Source organism: Bombina bombina, chromosome 1 (assembly GCF_027579735.1).
Source record: "Bombina bombina isolate aBomBom1 chromosome 1, aBomBom1.pri, whole genome shotgun sequence".
NCBI lineage: Eukaryota > Metazoa > Chordata > Amphibia > Anura > Bombinatoridae > Bombina > Bombina bombina.
This window is the reverse complement of record NC_069499.1, coordinates 338,520,960-338,548,894: the sequence shown is the minus strand read 5'-3', so window position 1 is coordinate 338,548,894 and position 27,935 is coordinate 338,520,960. Positions and strand designations below refer to the sequence as shown.

At 42.9% G+C, this 27,935-nt stretch overlaps 1 protein-coding gene across 2 annotated transcripts in view; it reads left to right on the top strand.

The window, feature by feature from the left end:
* Positions 1 to 27,935, top strand: part of TMBIM1 (transmembrane BAX inhibitor motif containing 1) — a 249,393-nt gene that overhangs the window by 86,550 nt on the left and 134,908 nt on the right. For both annotated transcript variants that reach the window (XM_053698127.1, XM_053698125.1), the window contains exon 5: positions 27,379 to 27,432. In XM_053698127.1, coding sequence (XP_053554102.1) covers positions 27,379 to 27,432 — 54 coding nt within the window. The remainder of the gene's footprint in view (positions 1 to 27,378; positions 27,433 to 27,935) is intronic.

The window sequence follows — 27,935 nt, the reverse complement described above, 5'->3', positions numbered from 1 at the left end:
CACCCCTCTCTTTGTACTGAGCATGATGGAACAACCACCAAACTTTACTGTGGGTAGCAAGTGTTTGTCTTGGAACGCTGTGCTTTTTTGCCGCCATGCATAACGCCCCTTGTTATGACCAAATAACTCAATCTTTGTTTCATCAGTCCACAGCACCGTCTTCCAAAATGAAGCTGGCTTGTCCAAATGTGCGTTTGCATACCTCAAGCGACTCTGTTTGTGGCGTGTGTGCAGAAAATGCTTCTTCCGCATCACTCTCCCATACAGCTTCTCCTTGTGCAAAGTGCGCTGAATTGTTGAACGATGCACAGTGACACCATCTGCAGCAAGATGATGTTGTAGGTCTTTGGAGGTGGTCTGTGGGCTGTTTTTGACCGTTCTCACCATCCTTTGCCTCTCCGATATTTTACTTGGTCTGCCACTTCTGGCCTTAACAAGAACTGTGCCATTGGTCTTCCATTTCCTCACTATGTTCTTCACAGTGGACACTGACCGCTTAAATCTCTTTGATAGCTTTTTGTAGCCTTCCCCTAAACCATAATGTTGAAAATCTTTGTTTTCAGGTCATTTGAGAGTTTTTTTAAGGCCCCCATGTTGACACTCTTCAGGGGAGCGTCAAAGAGAACAACAACTTGCAATTGGCCTCCTTAAATACCTTTTCTCATGATTGGATGCACCTGTCTATGAAATTCAAGGCTTAATGGGCTCAACAAACCAATTGTATGTTTCAATCAATCAGTGCTAGGTAGTTACAGGTATTCAAATGAACAAAATGACAAGGGTGCCCAAATGTATGCACCTGTCTAATTTCGTTTGGATGCATATTGCAATTTTTCTGTTAATCCAATAAACCTCATTTCACTACTGAAATATTGCTGTGTCCTTCAGTTATTTGATAGATCAAAATGAAATTGCTGATGCAAACACCCAATTATTTATAAATGAAAATCATGGAAATTGTCAGGGGTGCCTAAACTTTTGTGTGTGTATGTATGTATGTATATGTGTGTGTATATATATGTGTATATCTATATATATATATATATATATATATATATATATATATATATATATATATATATATATATATATATATATATATATATATATATATATACACATTATGTATGATTAGGTATTGATTATGCAATTTAAATATTTGTAACAAATGTCTGTTAATACCTAGACAACTGGATATAAATGCTAGTTTACCTGCTTCTCACAATCTGCAAATTAATCTTAGGAATGTCGGCACATATTTTCACTCAATTCTTGTCCATATCTTTTTAAATATCCTTTCCCATATGTTCTCTCTAAAAACAAATTTTTCTCTCAAATTAAATACATTTTTGTTTTAATCGGAATTGGTGAAACTGAAATAACTATTGAAGCACATTTTTATTGACTTGATATATAAACGTACGCTGACTTGCATGGACTTTGTAGGCTTGTTGTATAAAACAGGTAATAATTATACTTATAGAATTCCAGATGACTGGGTGTGCATCCTTCATAGCAGAGGCAACCATTTTATTTGATTGTTGTTGTATTTGTAGATCATTTATGTTATGAAACATGTAGGCTATTCAGCATTGTATATAATACAGACACTTCTAAAGCTGGTTGTTCTTAATGTAAATAAAATCAACTCCCTTAAATATGTCTAATTATCAGTAGTAAATGTGTGCACACGTTTCCTGTAATTAACATTGAATCTGTGTTTTAGCCTCTAACATGATACACTCATCTTCCCTTATAATTGTGTCCCTTATTAGCCAAGGAGTTAAGGCACTTGCCTGCAAAATAATGTAAGTTTTGCAAATAAAATGGAAGTACGCTTTTAAAGTTTACTTTAAGCATAAATGCTGATATATGCTGTGCACATATAAAATTGACTAATGCTTTAAATGGGGCTAAAAAAAACAACTTTCCTTTTTTTAATATGAGGAGAGTCCACGGCATCATTCCTTACTGTTGGGGAAATACTGAATCTGGCCACCAGGAGGAGGCAAAGACACCCCAGCCAAAGGCTTAAATACTTTAAAATGGGACTGGAGTATTATGTAGTCTTGTCAGCCTCTCAGTGAGAGCATTGACGAATGTTAGAGTCTGTAGATGCAGAGAGAGTCTTTCTGCGAATCCCTCCAGACTAGTATTAACAGCTCTTAAGCAATCGGTATTGATGAGTTTCACCTGCTTCCATTACTCAAGTCCATGTCAGGAACGATGCTACAAGACTGTCAAACTTGAGAGGCTGTGTTTCTGTTCCACGGCATAGATTCCGGGAAGAAAGTTTTCATTTTTTTATACACCTATAACACAAGAAGACAGGGTCACAGTGTGGCTCCTTTTATCTGTATGGAATCAAGGGTTAATATCTCCGGAGGGGGATTATTGAACAGGGAGATTAAACACATAATTTTATTTTATTATGAATATGGTGCGACATATGAGATGAGGCTCATGCAGATGTTGGAACGTACAGGTTTTACTTTAGTTTTTGGAAACTGCGCAGCCTGAAAGGCTTGGCGCGGTTTTTCCTGTAGCAGGGGCGGTCCTGCATTGCGCACCATGTGACAGGGTGTGGTCACACTGATTTCCTTTTTCCTGACCGTGCGATTTACCGGACAAGAAATGGTTTCTCTGTTTGGCCTGGGTCATAGGAGGTGGTGAGTACCCCAGCCATTGGGGGTATAAAGGTGCCGTTTTATCTTATTATTCAATAGTCTGCTTTATAAGCGCAAGCTATGGAGTATTCTTTTGCGTTAGAGGGTACTCCCTCTTTACCTAAGTCTATTACCTGTCTATATTGTGAGGAGGCTGCGATATACCCGCCTGTCAAAGAAAGTTAATATGTTTGATACCACTGAGCCGTCCACCTCTGAGGAGTCTCCGTCCCGTGAGGTGCGCACCCTACAGTCATCTCCCAATACACATGCAGCTTCCTGTAGCACTCCTAATCCTCCATCTGCAAGGGCCCTTTTACCGCCAGACTTTATTGAGCAGTTGCAAATGCCAGTGTCTGCGGCCTTTAGTGCTTTACCTCGCGCTTCTAAGCACAAGGTCAAATATTGCTATCCTTCCCAGGGGTCATCTTCTAGCTTATTGGATTTATCTGATACAAGATTATCCGATGATGAAGACGCCTCTAATACTTCAGAGGATGCTCTTTCTGGGTCAGAATCTGCTGCCTCTAAGCCTCCAGCTGCGGAGGAACCAGACTTTAGATTTGAACAATTACGCTTTCTGCTAAAGGAAGTTTTGGCTAATTTAGAGGTTCCAGAGCCTAAATTTCCTGAGGAACCTTTGATTCCTAAATTATAAGGTCTACGAGGACAGGGTTGTACCACAGACTTTCCTGGTTCCCGTAAAGATGGTGAACTTTATTAAGAATGAATGGGAAATAATTGGTTCTTCATTTCCCCTTTTTCATTTAAAAAAATTGTTCCCTGTTCTAGACTCTCAATTGGAGTTGTGGGGTTCCATCCCTAAGGTGGATGGCGCTATCTCCACACTTGCTAAACGCACTACTATCCCGCGTGAGGATAGTTCGTTGTTTAAAGAGCCCATGGATAAGAAAATAGAAACTCTAAGAAAAATGTTTCAACATACGAGATATTTGTTTCAACCAGCAGCGGCTGTTGCTACAGTTGCTGGAGCGGCTACCTACTGGTGCGACTCCTTATCTGAGTTGATTGAGGTGGAAAGTCCCCTCAACGTGATTCAGGAAAGAATTAAGGTCTTAAGGGAGGCTAATTTATTTGTGATGCAAATATGGACGATATTCTGGTTCAAGTACCATCCTGTCATCTGACAGAAGACCATTCAAAAGCTCTTCTATTTGTTCCACCTCAATCTCATGGATGGAAGATAAATTTAGAAAAGAATTCTCTTATTCCCAGTACCAGGGTGGAATTCCTGGGTACTATAATAGACTCCATGTCCATGAGGATATTCCTTACAGACCAGAGACGTTACAAGCTAACTTTCGCTTGTCTTGCCCTTCAGACCTCCTTAAGGCCCTCTGTGGCTCGGTGTATGGAGGTGATTGGTCTCATGGTGTCCAGCATGAACATCATTCATTTTGCCAGATTCCATCTCAGACCACTTCAGCTGTGCATGCTGAGACAGTGGAACGGCGATCATTCAGGTCTGTCTCAACAGATTTCTCTGGACAACCGGTCAAGAGAATTGCTCTCTTGGTGGCTCTGTCCAGATAACCTGTCCCAAGGGACATACTTCTTGAGACCATCCTGGGAGATTTTGACTACTGACACAAGTCTATCAGGATGGTTAGCTGTTTGGGATGCGAGGAAGGCACAGGGCCTGTGGATTCGAGAGGAGTCTCTCCTCCCGATCAACATTTTGAAACTTCGAGTGATCTTCAATGCTCTGAAGGCTTGGCCTCTTCTGGGTTCATCCCAGTTTATCAGATTCCAATCAGACAGCATAACCTCGGTGGCTTACATCAACCATCGGGGGGGGGGGGACAAGAAGCTCCCTAGCAATGAGTGAAGTATCTCAGATTCTGGAATGGGCAGAGGCCCACAACTGCTCGTGGTCAGTGATCCACATTGCGGGTGTGGACAACTGGGAAGCAGATTTAATCAGCAGACAATCCTTTCATCCGGCGGAATGGTCTCTCCATCCCGAGGTGTTTGCGGAGATTTTCAACAGATGGGGGACGCCGGAGATAGATCTCATGGCGTCCCAGCTCAATTCCAAGCTACCCAGATATGGGTCGCGGTCCAGGGATCCTCAGGCGGAGCTAATAGATGCATTAGCAGTTCCTTGGAGGTTCAATCTAATTTACATTTTTCCGCCGTTACCACTTCTACCTCATGTAGTGGCCCGCATCAAGCAGGTGCAAGCATCAGTGATACTGATTGCTCCATCATGGCCACGAAGGATGTGGTTCACGGACCTGGTGGGGATGTCCTTATCTCCTCCATGGAGGTTACCTTGTCGCAGGGATCTGCTGGAACAGGGTCCCTTTGTTCATCAAAGTCTAGATTCTCTGAGGCTGACTGTGTGGAGATTGAACGCTTAGTCTTAGCCAAGAGAGGTTTCTCTTCTATCATAAGGTGTGGAGAGCTTACTTGTTCTGGTGTGAAGAGCGTGGTTTCGCCTGGCATAAGGTCAAGGCTGCCAGGATTCTTTCCTTTCTTCAGGACGGTCTGGAGAAGGGCCTTTCTGCCAGTTCCTTGAGGGGACAGATTTCGTCCCTTTCTGTTTTGCTGCAAAAGAGGCTTGCAGAGCTCCCTGATTCGCAATCCTTCATTAAGGCTCTGATCAGGATCAGACCTGTGTTTAGATCTAACGCTCCACCTTGGAGTTGGAATCTTAAGTTTTCTTCTACAAGATACGACGAGTCCACGGATTTGCACTTATAAAGGCAGATACACACACACACACACATTACATAGCATACACTTATACATGCAGATACACAGACACTACATAGCATACACTTATACATGCAGACACACACACACACTACATAGCATACACTTATACATGCAGATACACACTTATACATGCAGACACACACACACTACATAGCTTACATTTATACATGCAGACACACACACACACTACATAGCATAAACTTATACATACAGATACACACACACAGTTATCGATACAGATAGACACACACACTACATCATATATGGGTATCTGTAATTCATTGTATGGGATCCTGGGGTTGGCAAGCACATTAGCTGGCAGTCTGCGGCTGCCACTGTTCGTTACCCTGGTATTAGCACTGCTCATTGTATAAAACTGAAGGCATGCTAGTATTATTATCACCAGGGGTTAGACGATATCACTACCAGAGGTAGGTTAGAGAGGTCCCCATTACCCGTGGTCAGAGTGTATACAGCCTTCTTACTCCTGCTTAACCCACACACCATTCCTTTTCCACAGGGAATCTAACAGGTATCTAACCCTGTGAGAGCAAAGCCAGCTGCTTCTGAGTGTGGGCCCAACAGAATTTTTTTTTTTTTTTAATGCCTGGGGCAAATCGGGACAGGGGGACAGACCCCTAAAATCGGGACTGTCCCGCGAAAATCGGGACAGTTGGGGGGTATGATTGAGGTATGTGCAACCCTTTATTTCTGAGGAGACTTGATATATCAGAACTGGCTGACATTTATTTCCCTGCAAGGGAAGGGGTAAGCAGTAGACCTGTAAAACAAAGGGGTGTTATTTCAGTTGACATATTGGGCAAGCATTATAATGTGCTTCAGCATAAGAGACACTGGGAGAGGCAGGAATATGTTTAACGTTTTTTTGCTCAAAATAACCAGTTTAACAATGTTGGAAGTGGAATTTGGGGTTAAAGAGTTCCACTTGGTTTATACTTGAAACCGCTTCACCATGTGGTTGTTCAGGCCTACTCGATCATCGGACATGATGGGCGGGGCTTATTTTCGCGCGCTTAGATGTGCATTTTCCTCTGGCTGAGAAGCAGCAGGCATTTGCTCCGGTTGATCCTAGACAGGTGTTCTATTAACCGGATCGTTGGCGAGTCATTTTGAAGTACCCTGGGGGCAGGTAGGCGCCACAGAGGTGCAGGGGGTATATTTGTCAAATTTAACATATTTGTGACTTAAATACCTTTTAGAGGTTAATTTCTCCCCTCACTCTTTGGGTGCAATATTTTTTGGAGCCATTAATTAGGTATAGTTAATTTTTAAGAGCAAATTAACATTTTGAAGCATTTTTGGAAAATTTCTGCGCTTTTTTATATCTTAAAGGCGCAGTACACGTTTCTCAAAAAATTGTTTAAAGCAATAAATAAAGTGTTTAATGACTATTGTGGTTATTACTAGTCTGTTCAACATGTCTGACATTGAGGAATCTCATTGTTCTATGTGTTTAGAAGCCATTGTGGAACCCCCTCTTACATTGTGTACCTCTTGTACTGAAAGGGCCTTACACTGTAAAAAGCATATTTTAGGTCAAGAAAGTGTGTCTAAGGATGATTCTAAATCTGAAGAGAATCAGGATATGCCATCCAATTCTCCCCAAGTGTCACAACCTTTAACGCCCACACAAGCGACGCCAAGTACCTCTAGTGCGTCTAATTCTTTTACTCTGCAGGAGATGGCTGCAGTTATGTCAACTACCCTTACAGAGGTATTATCTAAATTACCAGTGTTACAGGGTAAACACATCAGGTCAGGTATTAATGTGAATACTGAATCCTCTGATGCTTTATTGGCTATTTCCGATGTACCCTCACAGTGCTCTGAGTTGGGGGTCAGGGAATTGCTGTCTGAGGGAGAACTTTCAGACTCAGGGAATGTGTTACCTCAGACAGATTCAGACATCATGTCCTTTAAATTTAAGCTGGAACACCTCCGCCTGTTACTTCGGGAGGTTTTAGCGACTCTGGATGATTGTGACCCTATTGTGATTCCACCAGAGAAATTGTGTAAGATGGACAAATATCTAGAGGTACCTACTTACACTGATGTTTTTCCGGTTCCTAAAAGATTTTCGGAAATTGTAAAAAAGGAATGGGATAGACCAGGTATACCGTTCTCTCCCCCTCCTAATTTTAAGAAAATGTTTCCCATATCAGACACCATTCAGGACTCTTGGCAAACGGTCCCTAAGGTGGAGGGAGCTATATCTACCCTGGCTAAGCGTACAACTATACCTATTGAGGACTGTTGTGCTTTCAAAGACCCTATGGATAAAAAGTTAGAGGGTCTTCTAAAGAAATTATTTATTCATCAGGGTTTTCTTTTACAACCTATGGCTTGCATTGTTCCAATTACTACTGCAGCACCTTTTTTGGTTTGATGCTCTAGAAGAGTCTCTGAAGGTTGAGACTCCATTAGATAAAATTTTGGATAGAATTAAGGCTCTCAAGCTAGCTAATTCTTTTATTACTGATGCCGCTTTTCAAATTGCTAAATTAGCGGCGAAAAATGCAGGATTTGCCATTTTAGCGCGTAGAGCGTTATGGCTCAAGTCTTGGTCTGCTGATGTGTCATCAAAATCTAAGCTTTTAGATATTCCTTTTAAAGGTAAGACCCTATTCGGGCCTGAATTGAAGGAAATCATTTCTGACATTACTGGAGGTAAAGGCCATGCCCTACCTCAGGATAAATCTGTTAAGATAAGGGGTAAACAAAATAATTTTCGTTCCTTTCGAAACTTTAAAGGAGGACTCTCTGCTTCCTCTTCCTCCACAAAGCAGGAAGGGAATTTTGCTCAATCCAAGTCAGTCTGGAGACCCAACCAGGCTTGGAATAAAGGTAAACAATCCAAGAAGCCTGCTGCTGCTACAAAGACAGCATGAAGGGGCGGCCCCCGATCCGGGACCGGATCTAGTAGGGGGCAAACTTTCTTTCTTTGCTCAGGCTTGGGCAAGAGATGTTCAGGACCCTTGGGCACTGGAAATCGTGATCCACGGGTATCAACTTGAATTCAAGGATTTTCTCCCAAGAGGGAGATTTCATCTTTCACGGTTATCTGTAGACCAGATAAAAGGAGAGGCGTTCTTACGCTGTGTAAAAGACCTCTCTACCATGGGAGTAATTTGTCCTCTTCCAAAAGTGGAACAGGGACAGGGGTTTTACTCAAATCTTTTCGTGGTTCCCAAGAAAGAGGGAACTTTCAGACCCATTTTAGATCTCAAGTGTCTAAACAAATTTCTCAGAGTTCCATCATTCAAGATGGAGACTATACGAACATTCTTACCAATGATCCAGGAGGGTCAATATGACTACCGTGGACTTGAAGGATGCATATTTTCATATTCCTATCCACAAGGATCATCATCAGTTTCTAAGGTTTGCCTTCCTGGACAAACATTATCAGTTGGTGGCTCTTCCCTTCTGGTTGGCCACAGCACCCAGAATCTTCACAAAGGTTCTAGGGTCCCTTCTCGCGGTTCTTAGACCGTGAGGCATAGCAATGGCGCCTTATATGGACTATATTTTGATCCAGACGTCAACTTATCATCTGACAAAATCTCACACGGACACAGTGCTGTCTTTCCTGAGAACTCACGGTTGGAAGGTGAACATAGAAAAGAGTTCACTAGTTCCACAGATAAGGGTTCCCTTCTTGGGAACTCTGATAGACTCGGTAGACATGAAAATATTTCTGACGGAGGTCAGAAAATCAAAGATTTTAAATACTTGCCGAGCACTTCAGTCCATTCCTCGGCCATCAGTGGCTCAGGGTATGGAGGTCATTGGATTAATGGTAGCGGCAATGGACATCATTCCGTTTGCTTGCTTTCATCTCAGACCACTGCAGCTGTGCATGCTTGGACAGTGGAATGGGGACTATGCAAATTTATCTCCTCAGATAAATCTGGATCAAGAGACCAGAAACTCTCTTCTTTGGTGGTTGTTGCCGGATCATCTGTCCCAGGGGACTTGTTTCCGCAGACCCTTGTGGGTGATAGTGACAACAGACGCCAGCCTGGGCTGGGGTGCAGTCTGAAATTCCCTGAAGACTCAGGGTGTTTGGACTCAGGTGGAGTCTCTACTTCCAATCAATATTCTGGAACTGAAAGCAATAATTCAATGTGCTTCAGATGTGGCCTCAGTTGGCTTCGGCCAAATTCATCAGATTCCAGTCAGACAATATCACGACTGTGGCATATATCAATCATCAGGGGGGAACAAGGAGTTCCTTAGCGATGATAGAAGTATCAAAGATAATCCGATGGGCGGAGGCCCACTCTTGCTATCTATCAGCGATCTACACCCCAGGAGTAGAGAACTGGGAAGCGGATTTTATAAGTCGTCAGACTTTTCATCTGGGGGAGTGGGAACTCCACCCAGAGGTGTTCGCTTCATTGACTCGTCAATGGGACAGACTGGAATTAGACCTGATGGCATCTCGTCAGAATGCCAAGCTTCCACGTTACGGATCCAGGTCGAGGGATCCTCAGACCGAACTGATAGATGCCTTGGCAGTACCTTGGTCGTTCAGCCTAGCTTATGTGTTTCCACCGTTTCCTCTCCTTCCACGCATGATTGGTCGGATCAAACAGGAGAGAGCTTCAGTAATACTGATAGCGCCTGCGTGGCCACGCAGGACTTGGTATGCAGATCTAGTGGACATGTCCTCCCTGCCACCATAGAAACTTCCTTTGAGACAGGACCTGCTCATTCAAGGTCCTTTCCAACATCCAAATCTACATTCTCTGCAGCTGACTGCTTGGAGATTGAACGCTTGATTTTATCAAAGTGAGGATTCTCTGATTCGGTCATCGATACTTTGATACAGGCTCGAAAGCCTGTCGCTAGAAAAATCTATCATAAAATATGGCGTAAATATCTTTATTGGTGTGAATCCAAGGGTTACTCGTGGAGTAAAGTGAGGATTCCCAGGATTCTGTCTTTTCTCCAAGAAGGATTTGAGAAATGGTTATCAGCTAGTTCCTTAAAGGGGCAAATTTCTGCTTTGTCGATTTTGCTTCACAAACGTTTGGCAGATATGCCAGATGTTCAGTCTTTTTGTCAGGCTCTAACTAGAATTAAGCCTGTATTTAGACCAATTACTCCTCCCTGGAATTTGAATTTAGTTCTTCGAGTTCTTCAAGGGGTTCCGTTTGAACCCATGCATTCCATAGATATTAAACAGTTATCTTGGAAAGTTCTGTTTTTAGTTGCTATTTCTTCTGCTCGAAGGGTTTGTGAGCTTTCAGCGTTAGTGTGATTCGCCTTATCTTATATTTCATTCTGATAAGGTGGTTTTACGTACCAAACCTGGATTTCTTCCTAAGGTTGTTTCTAATAAGAATATTAATCAGGAAATTGTTGTTCCTTCCTTGCGTCCTAATCCTTCTCCTAAGAAGGAGCGTCTGTTACATAACCTGGACGTGGTCCGTGCCTTGAAGTTTTACTTACAGGCGACTAAGGATTTCCATCAATCATCTTCATTATTCATTGTTTATTCTGTAAAGTGTAGGGGTCAGAAAGCTACGGCTTCCTCTCTTTCTTTTTGGCTGAGGAGTATCATCCACCTGGCATATGAGACTGCTGGACAGCAGCCTCATGAAAGAATTGCGGCTCATTCTACTAGGGCTGTGGCTTCCACATGGGCCTTTAAAAACAATGCATCTGTTGAACAGATTTGTAAGGCTGTGACTTGGTCGTCCCTTCATACTTTCTTCAAATTTTACAAATTTTATACTTTTGCTTCTTCTGAGGCTGTTTTTGGAAGAAAAGTTCTTCAAGCAGTGGTGCCTTCCGTTTAGGTCTCTTTTTTTGTCCCTCCCTTTCATCCGTGTCCTGTAGCTTTGGTATTGTATCCCACAAGTAATGATGAAATCCGTGGACTCATCGTATCTTGTAGAAGAAAAGGAAATTTATGCTTACCTGATAAATTGATTTCTTCTACGATATGACTAGTCCACGGCCCTCCCTGTTATTTTAAGACAGATTTTTTTTTTTTTACAACTTCAGTCACCTCTGCACCTTTTAGCTTTTCCTTTCTCTTCTTTAAACCTTAAGTCGAATGACTGGGGGTGGACGGAAGGGAGGAGCTATATATACAGCTCTGCTGTGGTGCTCTTTGCCACTTCCTGTTGCAGGAGGATAATATCCCACAAGTAAGGATGAAATCCGCTGACTCGTCGTATTGTAGAAGAAATCACTTTATCAGGTAAGCATAAATTTCCTTTTTGCAACTGGATCCGTGTGAGCCTATGCATTCGGTTGACATTAAATTGTTGTCCTCCGCACACAGAGTTTCTGAAATGGTTCCCTTGCAATGTGAGCCTCCTTATCTGGTATTCCACACTGATAAGGCTGTCCTATGTACCCGCTTGGGTTTTCTTCCTAAGGTGGTGTCTGATCGTTATATCAATCAGGAGATTGTGGTTCCTTCCTGTCTTAATCCTCCTCCTTCGAAGGAATGTTTACTTCATAATCTGGATGTTGTTCGAGCTTTGAAATTTTATCTTCAAGCTACTAAGGATTTTAGACAAACGTCTTTCTTGTTTGTTATCTACTCTGGGAAGCGTAGGGTCTGAAGGCCTCTTCAACTTCCTTATCTTTTTGATTGAGGTGTGTTATACGCTTGGCTTACGAGTCAGCGGGACTTAAACCTCCTCAGAGGATTACGGCTTATTCCACTAGAGCGGTGGCTTCCTCTTGGGCCTTTAAGAATGAGGCATCTATGGATCAGATTTGTAAGGTTGCTACCTGGTTCTCCTTACATACTTCTTAAAAATTCCAAAAATTTTACGTTTTTGCTTCGGCTGAAGCAGCTTTTGGAAGAAAGGGTTTTGCAGGCTGTGGTGCCCTCAATTAGGGTCCGCCTTTTCTTTTACCCCTACTGTTATCATTCAGTGCCCTCTAGAGCTTGGGTATAGTTTTCCCAACAGTAAGGATTGATGCCGTGGACTCCTCATACAGAAGGAAATTAAATTATCAGGTAAGCATAATTTATGTTTTTCATAGCTTAATATAACAATACAACTCTCATAACATACCCAGTGGAAATGCAGGTCCTGTAAAAAAAAGATGAAAATGACTTGTGACAAAGCAGATACTTATTGTTCATTTTAAATGTTCGGGTATATTTGTTTAATTGCTCTATTAAGTTATATAATACTTCATCAATTCAGGGTACAGGGGATGGAGACAGAACAGTCTGGTTTCTTTTTGTGAAACCAGGACATTTTTATAGGAAGTGAGTGTAGTGGGATGGACAGTGGGGCAGAGATCCCAGGACTATTCCACAAAATGTAGAATGGCTGGGAGTAGGGCTGCACGATTAATTGCAGGTGTGGTTTTAAACCGTAATTAATTGCTGCGGTTTTAAAACCGCGAGAGAGTGCGATTTTTAACCACTCCCCTTTGCGTCACGTATGACGTACAGGAGGGCCGCCAAATTTGTGGAATTTTTATGTCGCTAAAAAAAACCCAGACCCTTGAGAAGAGTGCTCCAAGAACAGCCTGTGTGCATTTTCTTAGATAACATAACGTGTAAACACCAGGTCCGTCTGTTTCTCACAAGCTTTACCCTCAGGCCGAGCTTGTTACAATATTCTGCTGCGAAACCGCTGAGCACACACAATATTTATTGTTATATTATCAACAGTTACTTCCTTTTTTATGCAGAAGAATACAATTTTAATAAAACATATTGTAAAACAGTAAAAACACAGCAAGTATCCACTATATTTATTTGATTTCCTTATTGTAATTTGAGTAAAATGAGCTTAAAACATGGACGTTTGCAAAAACGAAGTAGCTTAGAGAAATAACCAATCATTGATAATAAATATTGTGTGTGCTCAGCGGTTTCGCAGCAGAATATTGTAACAAACTCGGCCTGAGGGTAAAGCTCGTGAGAAACAGACGTTATGTGTCATATTTTTAAGAAAATGCGCGCATGCGCATAGGCTGTTCTTGGAGCACTCGATAAGTTCTTTTCAAGGATCTGGCTTTTTTAGCATCATAAAATATCCCTCATGCGCACTGGCTTTTATTTGAGAATTCAATACGTTCTCCCCAAGGCTCCGCCTCTTTTCCGATGAACTGATGGTGGTTACAGGCGGTGCTTATGATGTTAAAGGGGGGGGTCTTATTGGGGAGTTACAGTGGGAGCTGATGGGACTTATGTAGGTTACACAGGGGGTGCTATTGGTGGTTACAGTGGGAGCTGATGGGGCTTATATAGGTTACAGAGGGGGACTTATGTATGGGGGTTACAGGGGGTGCGGGGTTACAGTGGGAGCTGATGGGGCTTATGTAGGTTACAAAGGTGGGGCTTATGGGGGGTTACAGGGGGTGCTGACGTGAAAATTGCGTTCCCCCCCATATCGCCCAGTTGGAAATTTTGATTACTATGAGAAGCATCTTCTGGCTCACTTTTTTTTTTTTTTAAGGGACATGAAAGTTAAAACTGCATTTGCAACAATGTTAGTAACATTGTTATACATATAGTGCTGTGTAAACTCATGAACTTACTGTGACGGACTCCCCGGCTACCTCGACTAGGTAGCTCCGCCAAACGGGTGCTGCTTCCTCCCTGCCGACTGCAGCTATGTAGCTGGCAAGTCAGCCTGCAGCCAACCCTGATGCCCGACAACACCAGTACTCTGTGTCCCACCCTGTGGCAGACTCCAGCTACCCCGACTGGGTAACTCTGCCAGAGGGTCCTTCCTTTGCCTGGAACAGGCTGCTATGTAGCCCAGGAAAGTGATTCTACCAGGAGTCCACCTAAATGACTAGACAGACTAGCATTCAGGTGAAATAAGAACTGATTTTATTGAAAACACACACTCCTTTTATACAGACAGCTCATCTTGATAAGAAAGGGAGACAATGCTACAGTTTTCCCGCTATTCCCGCCCCTCCAGACTGACCGGCGCCTCCATAGCAACCATAGTACCACAGAATCCCAGGACACAGTGGTGATGGTTTTGGGGTGATCCCGGGGGAGCGGCTGCACTTCCAGGGTGTCATTTGAAAGCTCTCAGTCCCCAGATGCCGCAGTCCAAAAAGCGGCGTGATTTGTTATTGGGGACTGGAGATACAGCCCATTGAAGTTATGGGGGTAGGGGTGTCCCTCTGGTAATTCCCCCACCTCTTCTCCTCCATAGGGGCTACTAATCCCCAAAAGAGCGGAGTTCTGGGGCACATGGTTGCTGGAGCGACCAGGGGTAAAGTTAGCGGGTGTCCTGCTGTCCTGTGGTCGACCGGGAGTTCCAGGAGCCCGGACAACCTGAGAGGGGTTAGGCGGGTGTCTGTTGTGAGGCGGCCGACCGGGAGTTCCAGGAGCCCAGCCAGCCTAGGAGACCAGCTCTTCTCTAAACAAGTTTGGAACACAAAACCATGCAAACAAAAGCTTCCAGAGATTGTGGTTGCTCTGAGGAGCCCAAAACCACTGAGAAACAGGGGTGAGGTTGTAGGGGGGTGGGGGGTAGCCTTAGCTGTCTGGTATCTGTGACATCTCCCCCCCCTCCAGTTCGGCAGACCCGGCTAGACCCTTAACGGGTCAGCCTGGGGCTGTCCAACGGTAGCCCTCCACTTCTCGATTGCTGGGAGAGGTGATCCCATCTCTCCAGAGCTTGGGGCATCCTGGGGGGTTCTGGGTGGTGTTTATACCCTGCGCCCTGGGCGCAGGGATAGTCACATAAGGTAAAGTCCCAAACAAGTATGCCAAGGCCGGCTCCCAAACAATTGTTGTCCCACAAGTTCCAGGGTCCTCAAGTTCCAGGGCCACACTGCCTCTGTCCGTGACACTTGGCTTAGTACCGGCGGACCCACCCCAGACCAGAGGGGGAGGTTGCTCTTTGTTGGGGCAGGCAAAGCTCGGGTGCCCAAACATGTGGCACTAACTGTATAAGCTTTTCTCCTCCTTGCCTAATGCAACGCCTGACCCCGGTGAGAAATACTCCTGAACAAGAAAAGGGTAGAGACCCCTGCCAAGCTACTGAGGGGAGAGACAGTCTGTCTCTTCTCCCGAGAAGGAGATCTACCGCTGGGGAGGGAGGTCTGCTACCTCCGCTCCATGGGAAACTGGGCTTCCGCTGGGGAGAGAGACCAACTGTCTCCTTTCCCAGAAAGGGATTCGGCTGCTGAGGAGATATATCGATACCCGTCTCTCCCTGCAAGGGCTTCTCTGTAAGGGGAGGGAGGACGACTACCTCCACTCCCGAAGGATGGATCTGCCGCTGGGGAGAGAGACCGACTGTCTTCTTTCCCAGAAAGGGGTTCTGCTTACGGGGAGGGAAGATGACTACCTCCGCTCCCAGGGGATGTCTCTGCCGCTGGGGAGAGAGCCCGACTGTCTCCTCTCCCGGGAAGGGGTTCTGTTTACGGGGAGGGAGGATGACTACCTCCACTCCCAGGGGATGGCTCTGCCGCTGGGGAGAGAGACAGACTGTCTCCTCTCCCGGCTCCTGGCTCTGCCGCTGGGGAGAGAGACCAACTGTCTCCTCTCCCTGCTTCTGGGTCTGCTGCTGGGGAGAGAGAGACGAACTGTCTCCTCTCCCAGGAAGGGGTTCTGCTTATGGGGAGGGAGGACGACTACCTCCGCTCCCAGGGGATGGCTCTGCTGCTGGGGAGAGAGACCGACTGTCTCCTCTCCCTGTACCTGGCTCTGCCGCTGGGGAGAGAGACCGACTGTCTCCTCTCCCGGGAAGGGGTTCTGTGTAAGGGGAGGGAGGACGCCTACCTCCTCTCCCTGGTTTCCTGGAGCCGTTACAGGTGCTGGACAGAGGCCGGTGGCTCTCTGCCCTGTTGCCAGCGCTTCTGCTGGGGTGGCCCCCTGGTCCAAGACCATAAGCTCAAAGCCAGACTGCTGATCAGGATCCAGCAGCCCTGGTTCCCTTTTTCTTGGTTGCCCCTCCTCCATGGATGAGCTCCATGAATCCCAGAGAGCTGCACCCCAGATATGTATACCCTTGGCACGCTGCTCAACGAGGTCTAGAAGCCTCTTGTATTCTTTGACCAGTGCCTCTTCCTGGTCAATTATAAATCCAGATCGTCTAGCAGCCAGGTTTCCTCCAAGAGATCCAGCAGTTCCTCTTGGAGCCCATATCCTGCATACCCTGGTCCGTCTCGCTCCCAAACTGTGGGTCCTCTGTCATTTTTGCAAACAGTAATCCAGGGCCGCCAAAGCAAAATCCCTCTGTGGGGGAGCCATCCTCCAGCCATGGCTGCACTTGCATAACGAGCCATTGGAGCGCCCGGTAGCCATCCTCCACCCACATCTCTTGCTGGACCAGTCTATATAGAAAAGAGAGCCATTCTTTCTTTGGCTGTTTTCCCAGGAAGGGCACTCGCAAGTCCCACCGGACCCAGTACCTCTCATTATTTGTGGGGAGGACCTTTCCATCATTCCACTCCTGTTGAAGATCCTCCCCCCAGAGCTCTCGGAGGACAAGGTTCCTCCATCCCAGAATGTCCTGTTCCAGACAAGGATCTTTCATTCCAGTCAGCTTCTTTTGTACTCTCCCTAGGAACACTGCCTCCATATTTACCGGCTACTGTGGCGCTTCTCCTCTGTCAGCAGAAACCTTGTAAAAGAAGCAGATCCCACCGCTGCCAGCCAATGTGACTGGGTAACTCCGCCAAATGGGTCCTGCTTCCTCCCTGCCGACTGCAGCTATGTAGCTGGCAAGTGACCATAGCCTGTAGCCACCCCTGATGCCCGACAACACCAGTACTCTGTGTCCCACCCCCTGTGGCAGACTCCAGCTACCCCGACTGGGTAGCTCTGCCAGAGGGTCCTTCCTTTGCCTGGGACAGGCGGCTATGTAGCCCAGGAAAGTGATTCTAGCAGGAGCCCACCTAAATGACTAGACAGACTAGCATTCAGGTGAAATAAGAACTGATTTTATTGAAAACACACTCCTTTTATACACACAGTGGTGACGGTTTTGGGGTGATCCTGGGAGCGGCGGCACTTCCAGGGTGTCATTTGAAAGCTCCCAGTCCCCAGATGCCGCAGTCCAAAAAGTGGTGTGATTCGTTATTGGGGACCGGAGATACAGCCGTTGAAGTTATGGGGGTAGGGGTGTCCAAAACCCCCGGTTCCCAAAGCAGCTCCCCTCCGGTAATTCCCCCACCTCTTGTCCTCCCTAGGGGCTACTAATCCCCAAAATGATTTAAAGATAAGCCGTCTGTCTCTCAGGATAATGTTGTTTTAGCAACTCCTCAGCTTTCCCCTCAAACGTACCAAGCTTCACATGCAGTTCCCTGCGGTTCCTCTCAACCACCTCCTAGGGGTGTTTATTTACCTAGGGATTTTACTGTGCAGATTACTTCTGCTATTTCAGCAGCTTTTCCGAAAACCTCTGGTAAGTGCAAAAGGAAATTTAATTATGTTAATGGTTCTGAATCCGCTAAGGCTGCGTTAGTCAGTTTATCCCAGTTATCTGATGAGAATGATTCCTCAGTGGCTTCTGAGGGTGAGTTGTCAGATTCTGATACTGCTGTGACCAATTATGCAGATTCATTTCAGATTTAAGTTAGAACATCTTGAAATTCTTTTAAAACAGGTTCTTGCTACTTTGGAAGAATCCGATTAGTCTGTTGCAGAGAATCCAAAGAGGTCTAGTAAATGTAATAGGGTATATGATGAACCCTTGTCTGTGGAAGTGTTTCCAGTTCCAGATCGTATGGCAGATAACATTTCTCAGGAATGGGATAAACCAGGAATTCCTTTTTCTCCGTCCCCTGTTTTTAAAAAGATGTTTCCTGTTGCTGACTCTATTCGTTACTCGTGGCGCACAGTGCCCAAGGTAGGAGCTATTTCTACTCTTGCCAAAATAACTACTATTCCTATTGAAGATAGTTGTTCTTTTAAAGATCCCATGGATAAGAAGCTTGAGGCTTTTTTGAAAAAAAAATGTACCTTCATCAGGTATTACAGTGGCAGCCTGTTGCTAGTATTGTTACAGTTGCAGGGGCAGCTTCTTATTGATGTGATGATTTATCTAATCTCATTTTGGAAGAGACTACTGTAGAGGAGATACAAGACAGAATCAAGGCTCTAAAGCTAGCCAATACCTTTATTTGTGATGCCAACATGCAAGTTCTTAGACTAGGAGCTAAGATTTATGGTTTTACTATTTTAGTCTTGTCTGCAGATGTCACATCCAAGTCCAAGCTTTTATCTTTACCTTATAAGGGTAAAACCTTGTTTGGTCCAGGTCTGGCTGAAATTATTTCCGATACTACAGGTGGAAAGGGTTCCTTTCTACCTCAGGATAAAAATAATAGACCCAAGGGTCACCAGAATTTAAATTTTCATTCATTTTGTAACTTTAAAGTATAGAAGTCTTCCTCCTCCTCTTCCAAGTCGGATCACTCCAAGTCTTCTTGGAGGTCCATTCAGCCTTGGAATAAAGAAAAGCAAGCCAAGAAGCCTTCCATTGATTCTAAATCAGTATGAAGGGTCTGCCCCTGATCCTGTATTGGATCAGGTGGCGGGCAGGCTTTTTTTTTCAGAAGGCTTGGATGCGCAATGTCCTAGATCCTTGGGTCATAGACATAGTCTCCCAAGGATACAGACTAGGATTCAAATCTTGTCTTACCAAGAGCAGATTCCATCTGTCAAGGTGATCGGTGAATCAATTAAAGAGAGAGGCTTTCTTAAACTACGTAAAAGACATTTCCTCTCTGGGAGTGATTGTTCCTGTTCCTCTAGAGAAACAGGGGCTAGGATTCTATTCAAATCTATTTATAGTGCCCAAAAAGGAGGGCACTTTTCATCCTATATTGGACTTAAAGTGTCTGAATCAATTCCTCAGGGTACCATCCTTCAAGATGGAGACTATCCGTTCCGTTCTTCCTTTTGGTTCAAGAGGGTCAGTTCATGACTATCTGAAGGACGCGTATCTTCATGCTCCAATTAACAGGGATCATTATCAGTTTCTGAGGTTTGTTTTTCTGGACAAACATTTCCAGTTTGTTGCCCTTCCTTTTGGTCTTGCTACAGCTCCCAGAATTTTTACAAAGGTTATGGGTGCTCTTCTGGCAGTGGTCAGATCCCGGGGTATTGCTGTGGGCCTTATCTGGACGACATCTTAGTTCAAGTGCCATCTTTTCATCTAGCAAAATCTCATACAGAGATGTTATCTATTCTACGTTCCCATGGGTGGAAAGTGAATCTGGGAAAGAGTTCCCTTGTACCAGATACAAGGTTATGTTTTGTAGGAACAATTAAAGATTATTTGTCCATGAAGATTTTTCTGACGGATGTCAGAAAAGCAAAACTTCATGCTTTATGCCTTTCTCTCCAGACTGCTGTTCATCCATCAGTGGCTCAATGCATGTAGGTTATCGGTCTGATGGTAGCTTCCATGGACATCTTTCCTTTTGCTCGGTTCCATCTGAGACCTCTGCAACTATGCATGCTCAAACAATGGAACAGGGACCACTCAGATCTCTTGCAGAAGATAAATATGGACTCCCAAACAAGAATCTCTCATGGTGGACTTCACAGGACCATCTGTCTCGGGGCACATGCTTCCTGAGGCCGTCCTGGGTGATTGTGACCACGGACGCCAGAATAATGGGCTGGTGAGCAGTTTGGGGTTCCTTAAAAGCTCAGGGGCTGTGGACTCCAGAGGAGTCCTCTCTTTTAATAAACATCTTGGAATTGAGAGCAATCTTCAATGTTTTGATAACTTGGCCTCAACTAGCTTTGGTCCGGTTTATCAGATTCCAGTCGGACAACATTACTTTGGTGGCTTACATCAACCACCAAGGGGGGACTTGGAGTTCTTTAGCAATGAAGGAGGTGACTCAAATTCTTAATTGGGCGGAAACTCATGATTTTCTTCTATCTGCCATCCACATTCCAGGAGTAGACAATTGGGAGGCGGATTTTCTGGGCAGACAGACTTTTCATCCCGAGGAGTGGGCTCTTCATCTGGAGATGTCCTCAATAATAAAGCTCAGGTGGGGGGGTTCCGGAGTTGGATATGATGGCATCTCGTCAAAACGGCAAGCTTCCAAGGTACGGTTCAAGGTCAAGAGATTTTCAGGCCATTCTGATAGACGCTCTGGCGGTTCCTTGGGATTTCAATCTAGGTTACCCGTTTCCTCCATTTGCTCTTCTTCCACGAGTGATTGCTCACATAAAACAGGAGAGAGCTTCTGTAATTCTAATAGCACCTGCATGGCCTCGCACAATATGGTTTGTGGATCTGGTGACAATGTCATCTCTTCCGCCTTGGAGGTTACCTTTAAGGAAGGATCTTCTACTTCAGGGTCCCTTCCTTCATCCAAATCTGATTTCTCTGAGGCTGACTGCTTGGAGATTGAACATCTAGTTTTGGCTAGACGTGACTTCTCTGAGACAGTTATAGATACTAGGCTTCAGGCTCGTAAACCGGTTACTCGCAAGATCTACCATAGGGTATGGTTTAAATACCTTCATTGGTGTGATTCTAAGGGTTTTTCTTGGAACAAGGTAAAGGTTCCTCGAATTTTGGCTTTTGTTTGTCAGTCAGTACTCTGAAGAGTCATATTTCGGCACTGTCTATTCTTTTGCATAAACGTCTGGCAGTTCTACCAGATGTTCAGTCTTTTGTTCAGGCTTTAGTCAGAATCAGGCCTGTGTTTAAATCTGTTGCTCCTCCTTGGAGTCTTAATCTTGTTCTTAGGGTTTTGCAGCAGGCTCCGTATGAGCCAATGCATTCTATTGATATCAAGTTACTATCTTGGAAGGTTTTCCAAGGAGTTTCTGAACTCTCGGCTTTGCAGTGTAATTCCCCTTACCTTATTTTTCATGCTGATAAGGCAGTCCTCCGTACTAAGCTAGGGTTTCTCCCTAAGGTAGTGTCGGATCACAATATTAATCAGGAAATTGTTGTTCCCTCTTTTTTCTCCTAATCCTTCTTCACAGAATTAACGTCTTTTACATAACTTGGATGTTGTGCATGCTCTTAAATTTTCTTCAAGCAACTAAGGATTTTCGGCAGTCTTCTACCTTGTTCATTGTTTTCTCTGGTAAGTGTAGGGGTCAGAAGGCCACTTCTACCACTCTTTCTCTCTGGTTGAGAAGTATTATCCGGTTAGCTTATGAGATGGCTAGGCAACAGCCTCCTGAGAGAATTACGGCTCATTCTACTAGAGCTGTTTCTTCTTCTTGGGCTTTCAAGAATGAAGCTTTGGTGGAGCAAATTTGCAAGGCTGCCACTTGGTCTTCTATTCATACTTTTTCCAAATTTTATAAATTTGTATAAATGCCTCAGCAGTGGTGCCTTCAGTTTAGGTCCGCCTGTCTTGTTCTCCCTCCCTTTCATTCTGTGTCCTTTAGCTTGGGCATTGGTTTCCTATTAGTAATTGGAATGATTTGTGGACTCTCCATGCCATAGGAAAGAAAACCCGCCCTTATTTTCATCATGCAGAAACACGACCCGCCCTTATTTTCATCATGCGGAAGTTGTTGTTTTTTTTTTGGTGTTATTTTCTTTTTCACTTTTCCTTCTGTTGAATGACTGGGGGTTATGGGTAAGGGAAGTGATACTTAACAGCTCTGCTGGTGTGCTCTTTGCCTCCTGCTGGCCAGGAGTGAATATCCCATTAGTAATTGGAATGTTTCGTGGACTCTCCATGCCTGGAAATAAATACATTTATCAGGTAAGCATACATTTTTATCAGGTAAACATACATTTTTTCATATTCCAGTGGCACCACCTCACAGAAAATATCTCGGGTTTGCAGTAAATGGCCAGCATTTTCCTCTTGGAATATCAACAACTCCATGAACCTTCACAAAGGTGTTCATTCCATTGGTGGCAGAAATTTCAAAGCAAGGCATATTTCTTCTACCTTACCTAGATAGCATGTTTCTGGTGGCATCTTCAGAGCAACAGACAGAACTTCATTCGCATACAGTCCTTAAATCTTAAGCAGTTTTGGATGGTTAGTTAATCAAGAAAAGAGCTAGCTCAAACTTACTCAGTCCACAAGTTGCCCTTTTCAATACTGACAGAAGTTTGGTTTTGCTTCCTTAAGAATAATTTCAGGAGCTGAAATTACAAGATGTTGACTGTAAGACAATGGATGAAGCTGATTGGCAAGCTCAGTTCTATCATTCATATAGTGAAATGGGCTTCGTGGAGAGCCAGACCTTTCCAAATTCAATTTCTGACACATTTGGCGAAGAGAATTTCCTCTAGATCACAAAATTTATTTTCCAAAGTCACAAATAAAAAATCATCTCAGATGGTGGCTGAAGAGTGAAAATATTTCTCGGGGAATTCCATACCCAGCTATGTGGAGGTCACCACAGATTCCATCAGTACAGGCTAGGGTGCAGTCTACGACTAAGTTCATGTTCAGGGTGTTTGGAGTCAGGAGGATTCTAAACTTCCAGCAAACATTCTGGAATTAAAATCAGAGGAGCTTACTTTCTTGGACCACAGAACAAGCAGGAAGAAGGTCCTTCAGTTGGAGTGGTATCTGAAAAGATCATAAGGAGATGGTGCCTTCTTGAAATAGAAGGGAGATCATCAATATTGCCAAGTAAGACACTTCTTCAGCAGGTATCTATGACCAGGCAGTTTGGAGATGGATATGTTTGCCCAGAATTTGGATTTTCATCTATCCTAGTCTGTGTGGCAATGATTCGACTTCTTCTGCACTGAATATGGAGGGAGAGTGGGATGTTTATCCTGATGGTGCCTTACTGGCCAAGAAGACCATGGCTCCCTCTTCTGCTTTAGCTAGCAATTCAGTCACCTTTGTAACTTCCAGACATTCTCAGCAAAGATCTAGCCCTTCAGCCTTGTCATAACATAGTAACATACTTGATGAGGTTGTAAGAAGTCCATCGAGTTCAACCTATATAAAATAAAAGCTCCAATTGAAATCCCATTAAAAAGGTGACCCATTTAACACAAGTAATCGTATCCCTAAATTTGTTTTCTAACCAGAAATGTATCTAAGGTCTTGGCATTCATTACCTCCTTAGTCAATGATTTCCACAATTTGATAGCTCTTACAGTGAAAAAACATTTACTTTGCTGTTGATTAAATCTTCTTTCCTCCAGCTTTAAATTGTGACCTTTTGTCACAAACCATTTCATTGGAATTAACTGAGCTTTTGCCAACTTTGTTTATGGGCCTTGAATACATCTATATAAAGTAATCATATCACCTCTCAAACTCCTTTTCTCGAGGGAAAACAGACCACGTTTGGCTAACCTCTCCTTTCTCTTTTTCTAACTCTGCAATGTTTTATTTTTGTTTTGTTTTTATTGGTCCCCAGAACTGTACTCCAGGTCTTACCAGGGATTTATAGTGACAAAATTATACTTTCCTCCTTTCCATCAAAGCCTCTTTTAATACATGCTAATATTTTATTAGCCTTAGAAATCACTGCCCTGCATTGTGCCACCCATGTTATCTAAAAGTACGCCGAAATCACTTTCCTCCTCTGTTTTGCCAAGTATTGTACAATTTAAATAATAGATTGCCTGCTTATTTTTACTTCCAAATGTAGAACCTTACATCTTCCAGCATTGAATCTCATTTTCCATGTACCAGCCCATTCTTTCAAATTTGTAAATTCCCTTGCAGATCAATTTCATCCTGCACTGACCTAATGACCTTACAGAACTTTGTATCATCTGCAAAAATAGAAATGTTGCTACTTAATCCTTGCTTCAAGTCCAAATATTAAAAGGTTACGACTGACGGCATGGCTGCTGATTGGGCAAGGTTTAGCAGTTTGAACATATTCCTCCTCCAGTTATTCAGACTCTGTTACAAGCAGGGAAATTGTCTACTTCAAAAACATATAGAATTTGGGATGTTTTCTCCACTTGAATTTCAGAAAAGAAATTTCCTTTAAGAGCTATTTAGGTTTCTCAGTTACTTCTGTTTCTGATGGTTATGAACAAGACCTTTCTATATCTACATTGATATATATACATATATATATATATATATATATATATATATATATATATATATATATATATATATATATACATATATATACATATATATATACACATCCCATTGTTTATATATAGCATTCCATTGTAGTCCAGTCTTTCAAGCCCTGGCACATATTCATCCAACTGTCAAGATTAATTGTCCTGCATGGAACTTACCTCTTTTATTGAATGGCTTAATGGCAGCTCCCTTTGAACCTTTCAAACCAGCATCTTATGGTTTTAACTTTGAAGACTGTATTTCTGGTATCAGAATTTGCAAGCCTTGTCCATGAAATAATCCTCCTTGGTTTCTCATAAGGATAAAGTTATCCTGCAAACAGTTCCAGAATTCCTACCGAAAGTGGTTTCAGGCTTCCATTCCTCTAAAGGAAACCATTTTATACCTTAGATCTGGTACGCTTGTCTTTAGTACTATGTTGTTAAGGCTAAAGAATTTAGAAGAAAAAATCAATTGTTTGTTTTATTCTTCTTGGGAATAGTAAAGGTCAGCCTCTTGCAAATTCTACTATTTCTTCTTGGATTACACATGTATCTCTAAGATTTACAGGTTGAATTCTATACCCGTTCTTCCTGGGCTCAGAGCACAGGAAGTCTCTACATCTTAGGCATTTCAAAATGGTGCAACTATTTCTGGTATCTATCAAGCAGCTGGATGGAGGAATCTGCAAACATTTGTTGCACATTGTAAGCTGGATATCGGAAATCATTGTCTGCTAAATATGGAAGATAAATTCTGAACTCTCTTGTTTCTAAAATAAATCTTTATTTTTTAAATCAAATTTTGTGTGCGTTTCATATTTTCCCATTCGCTATTGTCTTTTTGATATACTGCTTGGTATGCTCTCACCTGGCAAGTATTGGATAGGTTGGGCAAGAAAATTAGAAATTAAATCATAAAAACTGAAATTTCTATATTTTTGTCTATAACCTAGACAACCAGGGTTCCCAACTTTTTTCTCCATGTATCTGTTGTCCAGAACTAGGAATGAGGATGGGAGCTCAGGGTTATATAGGTAAAAGGGATTTGAATATTTCTGTCCATGGCCCCTCTGACAAGTGTTGTCTAGGTTATAGGCCAAGATATAGAAATTTTTGTTTTTATGATTTAATTTCTAATGTTTGGCCTCTCTAGTGAGTGTGGGATTAACACAGTTATTTACACAAAAGCAGAAGTATTACGTCACATAGTACTTTGCCACAGGTTGCTATACCATTGTCTGCTTTGACAGTGGAAAATCTCACCAAGTAAGCAGACAACATTTTACTTTTATATGGTAAGGGAGCACTGATTAAGTCATACCTACACTTTAGACCAGTGCTTTCCAAACTGTGTGCCGTGACACATTAGTGTGTAGGTGTGTTGTGCGAAGTTGTGAAGTGCAGAACATTGTGTCCAGGGATCGGCAAGGTGTCCGGACACAGTTTTCTGGGTCAGACTCTGTCTCCTCCTTGACGAGACAGCACGCAATGTATACGCATTTTATTTAAAAACTATTATATTGTTTGTGCCTTTCATGTTAGGCTAATCCTCATCTTCTAAAAAGGACAGCAATACATTGATAGGGAATGTCTGGCAGACTTTTCATCAGATATAAGGTTAACTGTATTAGGTTAATAATGTATTACCCTTAAAGTTTTAATCTTACATCTGCTGGAAAGTATGCCAGGCATTCCCTATCAATGTATTGCTGTACTTTTTGCAAGATGAGGATTAGCCTAACATGAAAGGCACAACGAATAGAATAGTTTTTAAGTAACATTTCTAATGACAATGGCTGCAATCCAGCTCTTTCTGGTATCACAGGGGTTAATCTGAAAATTAACTTTACCTGATCAGAAGTCTAGAAATTTTGGGCAGCTGGCATCTTTGTGGGTGATAGAGCAATACATGGGGACTGACGCAAATCGTCCTCCTAGAACTGTCACAACTGATTTGTTATTAGCAAACATGTCTCAGACAAGCAATGTGAATGCACATGGATGGTGGATCTTCCTGAAACCATGCTAATTAATTCCCATGAACAACAGGTAGTTATTATTTCTCTTACTTTTTTACATTCTAAGTTCCCCCTTCCATGTTTGCTAATAAAAAATCAGTTGGGCATTAGTGACAGTTCTAGGAGGGTGATATGCTCCTGATGTATTGCTCCATCACCCCCAAAGATGCCAGCTGCCCTAAATTTACACTCCTTGGAGCTTTATATAATTAGTCAGAAAGAAAAGAAATACTAAAGTTGTGAATAAAGAATAGTGGCTTGTTTTCAAGACTGCTGCTAGAGATATAATTATATTGCAGTTTATCTAAATTTGCCTGTAGTTATTATTAGGAAGTTATATTAATAATACGATAACTACAGGCAGATTTAGATAAACTGCAATCTAATTATCGCATTGTGTTATATAATTTTTGCATGTGTCCGTATCTCTTCAAACAAGTTAGTTTAACCTCCTAAATCAGTAACAAAAAGGCAGCACCCGGTATATCCACGCATCCAAATGACAGGATACAATAGTAAAATGCAAATGAATTTAATAGGCACTATAAAACACAGTACATAATACTCCTCATAACAGAAAAAAGTTTAACCTCCTGTTTGTTAGTACAACTGAATTACTCTGTCACAAAATGATGTTGGTCTAAAAAGTGTGTCACCAACATGAAAAGTTTGGAACGCTCTGCTTTAGACTAACACAAGTTCTTGATGGTATTTCCATGAGTAGTGTAGCATGTACTAAATTTCTGACCAATATAAAATAAATCATTTAATTGTTCTTTCATGTATTTATCCAATGTACCTTTACGTTTCTCTGTGTACTTTGCCTTGCTCAAAAACACTTACCGTAGTGTGACACAAGGTGGGAAGGTTATGGGGTTGATTGCGTAATGGGATACTGTATATATTGACCTGCTGGTGTGGCATTGTTAGTTCCTTTGTATGATCCATGTTTTTTCTTTGCAGGAAGCCAGTTTATACCTTTGTGCGCAAAAATCCTGCCATTTACTATGCCTCATAGTAAGTATCTGATTCTAACAGTATAAACATTAATTCCAGTTTTAAAGTGTATCAACATCAAACAAGTTTTTGTAATTAAAAAGCACTAAGCAGTTAGTTCTATTTAAAAGCAATCATTGCAATATGTATTACAATTTTAAAAGGATTTCTTTTTTTTATAACTTAATTTGTGCAGGGTCCATTACTTCCTTCCAGGGAGTTGTTCCCGAAACAACGCCTGCTGTTTTGTTGCGCTAAATAAAGGACCGTTTATGCTGCCATATTTTTTCGATTTTTCTGATATTGTGTTTGGGTATAAGTGGTTACCCTTTGTGGTGTGCAGTTGCCTGAGATGCTGGACTGGACTGTGTGTTACTTTTCATTACTTCTGGTCACAGTCCCACAAGGGGGGGTCTCTACAGAAAGCCAAAATAGGAGCTTCTCCATTCAAAGTTGCTGCTAGGAGATATGTGCATATTTATTAAGTGGTGAACAGCAAAGCTCAGTGTTCCACATTTCATTTG